Genomic DNA, 8,343 nt, shown 5'->3' with positions numbered 1-8,343 from the left:
GTGTGTCTGTGTCTGAGTCCGTGTCCGTGTCCGTGTCTCTGTAAGTGTTGTTGAGTATGTTTGTGCGTGTTTCTATATATATATATATATACAGAACATATTTGTATATATCTATATATATATATGTATATCCTGCGGTTCATTTGTGTGTAGAGACTGATTTTCGTGTATTTACTATTCTATTGCACTCCTATTTCAAATCGATCTATTTATTTGTACATTTGTGTATTCCGTATATCTGTATATCATTCCGTATTATTAATCAGATTAACTTCTTACCCCGTAGAAGCAAATTTCAACGAAGTGGACGAATCAGACGAAGCTTTCCTGGACTTGGTCAAACACTTTGAACAGGAGATAAAGGCTGGTAGCGTTGATATTCCGTCACAGCCACTCAACACAGAGAATGCACGCCCTCAAGCACCCAGCCGAGAATCTACGTACAGTGATAGAAAGGGCAACCAGTACGAATATACCTACAGTAACAAACCCAATTCACAGTACGACTACACGGGCCAAGGGGATGACCGGGATAGTGAATTCGGCTATCAGCATCAGCACTATACGCAAGAGCGTGTGTACAGTGACAGCCCCAACCACCAGTATGAATATGCCTACAACGATCCACGCACGGGCAAAGTGAATGACAGGAAAAGCCCGCACCAGCACCGGCATCAACAACCCCACTATACTCACGACCGCGAACAGAGGCGCCGAGTGTATGCCCGGGACGAAGAGAGACGGCTGATGTATGAGCTGTTCAGAGACAGTGACCGCCGACACGAAGACACACGCGATACAGTACGAAGGACCGGGCAAGAGATCATGGCGGTGTTGTGGTCGCAGCTGGGGGGGTTCCCACCGCAGAGTCCGAAGCAACCGATGTACCCAAAACATTCTTTGTATGTAAATAGGCGGGGTTGCTGTTGTTTGTGCCAGTCCGTGGAATTTCCTTGTTGGATATATTGAGTCGCTTTGTATGGCTGTTGTTGATTTTTTAGTGTTGCTGTATGTGGGTTTCCGCAGATGCAGATGTATGTGATGCTCGTGTTCTATTGCACTTGACTGTTTGTAGTTGGTAGGTGCGAGAGGAGTGGTACAAGCTTCCATGGATATGTATTAATTATTGAATATGTATATATACATGTGTAACGAGTGAGACTTTCACATACATACCCTGTTTTATATGTGCATCAAGACATACAAATGAATAGATATGTCTTCTTCTGTCAATTCATAATAGAAGAATTATCATTGTTTATATTCACTCATACATACACACCTATATATATATATATATATATGTATGTATGTATGTATGTATGTATGTATGTATATATACATGTATATGTATATATATATATATATATGTGTGTGTGTGTGTGTATATATATATATGTGTGTGTGTGTGTTTGTGTGTATATATGTATATATATTTACATTTATGTGCGAGTATGTGAGTGTATGTATATATGTATATAGGCGAAGATATAGTATTATACATCTATGTATATTGTATGGTATTGCAATTGATATATGCGCACAGTTTTTGACCACTTGCCAACGTTCTATGCATCATTCGTTCCTAATAATGCACACCTCTCTCGTCACTCAGCGGAGAGTCCTTTTATGGTCAATCGGGTCCGGTCGGGGATACTCCCGCGCCAGAACTACAGAAGATGCAAGCAAAATTGATCGAGAAAGCTAGTTCATTGCATGACGAGCTGCAGAATCTTAAGAATTCCAGCAAGATAGAGCACACATTGTATGTGGCTCAGAACGAAACATGCACAGCCTTGCAGCTGGAGTGTGGAATCCTGAAGACCGATTGCGACGCCTTGAAAGCCGAGTGTGGCACCAACCACACTTTGTGTATGACTCAGATACACAATCTTACGGTGTCTGTTCAGGAATGGGAGAATAGAGCGAGTGCCCGTGATGCGGCCATGAAACAGCTTCTCGAGTCGAGGGAGACAACCAAAAAAGCGCTCAATGCCTCTACAGAGCGTGTGGCGAGTCTGGGGAGCGGTCTCTCGGTGTGCAACACGGACCTGCAGCAACACCAATCAGCGCTAGCAACGGCCAATGCCTCACTAGCCGAGTGCAGCGAACGGGAGGAGGCATCTGTGCTAAAGCTCACGGAGACAGGCAAAGCCCTCAACACAAGTCAGTTGCGAGTGGATGAGCTGGAACAGATGCACAGGGACTCTCAGCGCAGTAGACAGCAGGATCTGATGCAGCACGAAGCGGTGTATGCCGAGTGTGTGGCTAGCTTGGCCCAGCAGGCGGTGGTCAGCGCAGAGGCCCTGAACACGTCCACCCGAGCAGTCGCGACGTGCCAGAGTGCGATGCGAATACAGGCGAGGAAGGTGTATGATCTGCATGTGCAGGTGCAGAAGTTATCGGATGAGCTTCAAGTGAGCGAGCGAGAGCGAGAGCTCCCCATCCAGTGCACGCCTGGCTCAAGCGTACCTTCGCCAGAGCCTCCTATAGTGCAAACAACTAAAGAGGAACCGGCTGTACTGGACCAGCCGACACCTGGCCCCACCCAACACCAGACAGAGGAGACGGAGCCTTCGCCTACTATTGCCCCCGAACTGGGCTCGGATACCGGTACAGATGCCTCGCCAGGAGGTTCGGACTGCGTACAACTGACGGAACGAGAGGAAAGTCTCACAGCGCGAGAGAAAGAGTTGGAGGACAGAGGTAAAGCCATGGCTGAGCGAGAGGCGGTGTGCCAGAGAGAGGAGGAGGAGCTCAAGATCAAGGGTGTGCTTGTTGACAATAGAGAGAAGCAGCTCATGCTGCGCGCAGAGGCCCTGGACGGGGTTGTGGCCAACGGGCCAGGGTATGATATCGTGACCGCGATCAAGCTAGCGTGTGCCTCGGCCGAGAGTGCGGGAGTTGCGGAGATGGTTAGGCCTGAGTCCGGAGGTAATGGATCCGTAAAGGCAGAGGGGGTGGATGGGCTATTTATGGGCGACGGCTCTACATGCACCTGTATGTCACAGGTCCGTTTGGAGCAGTTGGAGGCGCACAATGCCGAACTCCTGGCGGATGCGAAGTCTGCCCAGGCCACGATCCAGGCGGGAATTGTTCCTCTGTACTTCCTTCGCCCGTCTATGCTCATGGCCTCGACTGACGGGATTGTATGGGGGACTCATGTGTATGTGGTGTTCTCGTCCGTGCTGTTGTTTGCACTGAGTGTAATGCTGGCTGGTGGCATGCTGGGGCACGGGGGTATGTCTCAAGCGGAGGTGGATGTGTTGGTGCAGAAGAGAGGCCAAGAGGTACAGCAACACATGCAGCAGCAGATGGATCAGAAGGTCCACAGACGGCTGAGCACACCCGAAGGTAACCACAATGCGCAATCGCATGAGAGGCTTGAGAGTGTGCTCGCTGAGCGGCAACAGATGTTGGAGGATATAGCTATGCTGAACGATGATGTTGCGTCGAGAGACAGGCAGATCATCGAGTTCCGTGTACTTACCGGCGATATGATGACATCAATCAAACAGCACAAGGAGGACGGCAATGAGGTGCAGAAGTTGAAAGCTGCGCTTGCGGAGTCGGAGAGGGTTCGCGAACTGAAGGAAAAGACCTTCTACGAACTGGATCGGAAGAATATGCGCGCGCGAGAGGCTGCGGCAGAGGAGCATGCGGAAGCTGTGAACGGCCTGCGCGCGGCTGTGGCGCACCTGGAAGGGGTGGTGAAAGCCCGGGAGACGCGGTTGAATGAGTTAGAGCTTGACCTGGACGCGCTGAATACGGCGTTAGACAATACGCGACAGCGAGCAGAGCAAACCGATCGTAGCCGCGATGAGACGCTTGGCTCTCAGCAGGCTATAATCGATAAGCTGCGAGCAGAGCTGATGGCGTTGGAGAGCAAGTGTGCGACACTAGATGTAGCGGAAGGCGCGGAGGAGTCTAAAGCGGTCAAGGAGTTGGAGATGAAGCACGCGGCCGCGCTGGAACAGGTGCGATTGGAGAGGGACGAATGCGCACAAAGGGCTCGGGAATACCGCGAGAGTCGCGATCAACACGCGCGGGAGGCTGCGGCTCAGAGCGCCGAGCAGAGCACGCGGCTGAAGGCCGAGAAAGATGCCATATGCAGGCTGCAGGAAGTCATTTCAGAGCGTGCAAAGGCCCACGCTCTAGAGGTGAGGAAGGGTCAGCTGTGGAAGCGATACCTCGAGAAGGAGCTGGAAGGGGCTCAGAGTGAGGCTTCGAAAATCACCGCCGAACTTGTTACTGTCAACAACAAGTACAAGGCCGTGGTGGAGATATTGGAGCGCCACAGGATACCCGGGGCCAGTCAAGTGACTACTCTGCTCTCACCAGCGGAGCCTGAGAAGCCTGCGGGGAGTTCAATGGCGGGTGAATTACTTTCTCCGCCAACAGGCGACTCAGAGGTACTGCACAGAAACCTGGCACGGGATCAGGGAACCCTGCACCACGGCACAAGTATCGTGGGAGAGCAACCTTCGGAGGAGTCAGTGGCTCCGGCAGTGTCCTCGGCTGAGCCGAGTGAGGATTTGGGGCTGTCTTCCGAAAGTGCTGCAGACGCTATGGACGTCTCCGCAGTTGAGAGGGCGAGTGGGGTAGATAATCCATCGATGTCATCCAGCGGGGTGAACGATGGTATGTCGCATGGATCAGAGGTTCCCCAAATACCGTCCTCGTTAACTCCTCCGCCTACGGACATCAGCCCGATACCAGAAAGCAGCAATACACACGGCGCACTTGACAGTGTAGCTATCGCACCGGCTAAGGCAGGACATAGCCAGAGGATGTCCTCTTCAATACCTCCACCACCCCTCCAGTTACCACCGCCACCCACCCATTTACCATCGCCGCCCACTCATATGGATGCCATGGCCAACGGCTCCAACACACCCGTAGGGCAGCCAGAAGGGAGTGTGGACGGGGCAGAAGAGCGTGCAGCGAATGGCACTGAACCACCCGTCGCCGATGTGGCAGAAGCGCCTGCGGCAAGCGATGCACAGGTGAATACCACACCCACTTTCTATAACCCGACCAGCTACGGCAAGAAAGCGGCTTTCCCGTTCGCGACCAATTCACAAGTATAGTGGGGGGATGTTTTTTCGGTATGTAATGACTCCTAGTCCCGCGGTAATCAAATCTGTAGTTCGGATAGTCCCCGCTGATATAAATAAACAACGTTTTTATGTTCTCTCTGTCCCAAATTACTTTGGTTTTTTAAATAAACTGCAAGGCCTCAGCTCATTAAGCGTAACAATCTATACTCTTATTAGGAGTTCTACTGTCTTTTATGAAAGTAGTATTGAACTATTAGTGCGGATTATATGAAAGTAAAGATAACTCTCAGTCAGAATATATGAAAGTAGTACCTTTTAGTACAGATCATATGAAATTATATTGATTTAAAGTGCAAATTTTTTGAAAGTAGTAATAACTTTTAGAGCAGATTATGTGAAAGCTGTCTTAGGATTTAATACAAACTATATGAAAGTAGTTATTACTTCAAATGCAGATATATGAAAGTAGTATTTCACTTTTAAGTGCGGGTTTTATGAAAGCAATATTTACTTTTGGTGCAGATTACACGAAAGTAGTATTTAAAACAAATTCTATGAAAGTAGTATTAACTCTTAGTGCAAACTTATGCAAGTAGTATCAACTCTAAAACGCAGATTATATTAAAGCAGTAACACTTTTTTAGTGCAGATTTATATGAGAGTAGTTTTAGCTTTAGTCAGACCATATGATAGTAACAATACCTTCTATCGCAGATTATATGGAAGTACGAAAGTAATATCAACTTTTGGTACATAGTGTATGAAAGTAGTTCTGGCTGATAGTTCATATTATATGAAAGTAGTAATGACTTTTAGTGTAGATTGTATGTAAGTAGTAATGACATTTAATACAAATCATGTAGAGGTAATAATAACTTATAGTGCAGATTATATGAAGGTGATATTGACTTTTAGTGCAAATCATATGAAAGGAGTAATTATTTTTAGTGCATATTATATGAAGGTAGTGTTAGAATTTATTGCAAATTATATGAAAGTAGTAATAAGTTTTAGTGTAGATGTATGAAGTGCAGATTATATGAAGTAATAATAACTCATAGTGAAGAATATATAAAAGTAGTAATTTTTAATGCAGATCATTAAAAAGTATCAATGGCTTTTAGTACAGATTACATGAAAGTAACAATAACTTTCCGTGCTGATTATATGAAAGTAATAGTTATAACTTTCGGTGCAGATAATATGAAAATAATTCTAACTGTCATTTCAGGCTATATGGAAGTAGTGACAACTTTTAGTGTAGATTATATAGAAATAAAAACTCATAGTGCAGAATATATGAAAGTAGTTATAACTTTTAATGCAGATTAGTAAAAAGTAGCAATGACTTTTAGTGCAGATTATATTTAAGTAGTAGTAACTTTCAGTGCTGATTATATGAAAATATTAGTTTTAACTTTTGGTGCAGGTAAGTTGAAAGTAATTCTAACTTAGTTCAGATTTTATGAAGGTAGTGATAACTTTTAGTGCAGATTATAAATAGTATTAATGGCATTTACAAAATAAAACAAATTATATGAAAGTAGTAACACCTTTTAGTGCTGATTATATAAAAGCAGTATCAACTTAATAGTGTAGATTGTATGAAGGCAATAATAACTCTTATTGCAGCAGAGTATATGATTGTAGTGTTAACTCTAAGCGCAGACTATACAAAGTAGGAATCGCTTTTGGTGCAGATTACATAAGAGTACTTTTTAGTCTTCTATTTTATCTATTTCAACTTAGATAAAGTTTTATATGCCTACACGAGTAACATCTTTTAGTGCTGATTATATTAAAGCAGTATCAACTTAATAGTGTAGATTATATGATATTGTAGTAGACTATATGATTGTAGCGTTAGCTCTAAGCGCAGATTATACAAAGTAGAAATAGCTTTTGGTGCAAATTACAGAAAAGTAATTTTAGCCTTCTATTTTATTTGTTTCAACTTGGATAAAGTTTTTATGTCTACATGTATATCAGGCTTCATATTCGTTTATAGTGGAGATTATATATTAAAAAGTGACAATAACTTCTATTGCAGATTATATGAAAGTAGCTGTATTAACTGTTAGTGCAGATTGGGTGAAAGTAATAACTATGAGTGTAGATTGTGTGAAAATGATTGTTAGTGCATATAATATTGAAGTAAATTTTAGTGCAGATTAATATATAAAGTATTTTGATTTTTATTGCAGCTTATAAAAGTAATATTGAGTTTTAGTGTCAGATATAATCTGATAAAAGTGAGAATAAATTTTAGTACAAATTACAAAAAGGTGGTAATTACTTTTAGTGCACATATGAAAGTAGGAATATCATTTTCTACAGATAATAGAATAGTAGTAATGATCACTTTTATGGCAGTTTATATGAATGTAAAAGTAACAACTTTTAGTGCAGATTTTATAGAATTGGCAATAACTTTTAATACGGTTCATATGCGAGCAGTAATAACGTTTTAAGTTCAGATTATATTAAAAAAGTAGTATTCATTTTACGTGCATATTATATAAAATTACTAATCATATTTAGGGCAAATTATATGAAAGTTATATTATTTTTTTAAATGACAGAAGTCCTAACTTTGCAGGTTGTATAAAAATAACATTTCCTTCTAGAGATTCTTTCTAGTGCAGTTTATATGAAAGTAGTATCGATTTTTAGTGCAGATCATATGAAAGTAGTAATGACTGTTAGCGCAGAATACATGGAAGTTGTAGCACTCTTTATTATATTGTATGAAAGCAGTACGAATAATTTTTAGTGTAGATTATATTTTATTGCATATAAGAACTTTAAGTGCAGTTTGTATGTAAGTAGTATTAGTTTTAGTGCAGAATATATTTAAATAGTATTAACTTTTAGTGCAGATTGTACGAAAGTGGTATTAATTTTTAGCATATTGAAAGAAAGTAGCGATATCAACTATAGTGGTAAAGAGCAACTTTAGAAAGTTAAACTAGGGGAGATGTTGCCGTGGAAACCAAAGGTCATCTGATGGGCCGTTTAAGGGAGGAATGAGGATGACAGAGTAAGGATTGCCCAATGGAGTTGCAGCATCGGAAAAAATGTGGAATCCTTCAAGGGCTCAAGGTCGACGAAAGAAATATATATACGATGTAGTTAAGTATAGAAATATGAAATAGAAATTTGCCACTTGCGCACAGCACCTAGGATTCAAACCTAGGATTCAAAATAACATAGCACACTGTTAGCAAAAAATCATGACAGTCACAGGACCATACTTTCGACCACCGTCTAGCGGGAACGATTA

The 8,343-nt window shown here is 43.0% G+C and overlaps 1 protein-coding gene across 1 annotated transcript; it reads left to right on the top strand.

Moving 5' to 3' along the window:
- Positions 1-282: 282 nt before the first annotated feature.
- On the top strand, positions 283-5,090 carry SARC_02530 (hypothetical protein; the record flags this gene model as incomplete). Its single annotated transcript, XM_014303698.1, has 2 exons — positions 283-902; positions 1,616-5,090. Coding segments are annotated over 2 exons (4,095 nt in total), but the record flags the coding sequence as incomplete, so codon positions are not given.
- Between the last annotated feature and the right edge of the window lie 3,253 nt (positions 5,091-8,343).

Source organism: Sphaeroforma arctica (assembly GCF_001186125.1).
Source record: "Sphaeroforma arctica JP610 unplaced genomic scaffold supercont1.115, whole genome shotgun sequence".
Lineage (NCBI taxonomy): Eukaryota > Ichthyosporea > Ichthyophonida > Sphaeroforma > Sphaeroforma arctica.
The sequence above is the reverse complement of the archived record's forward strand: the minus strand, read 5'-3'. Positions and strand labels throughout refer to the sequence as shown.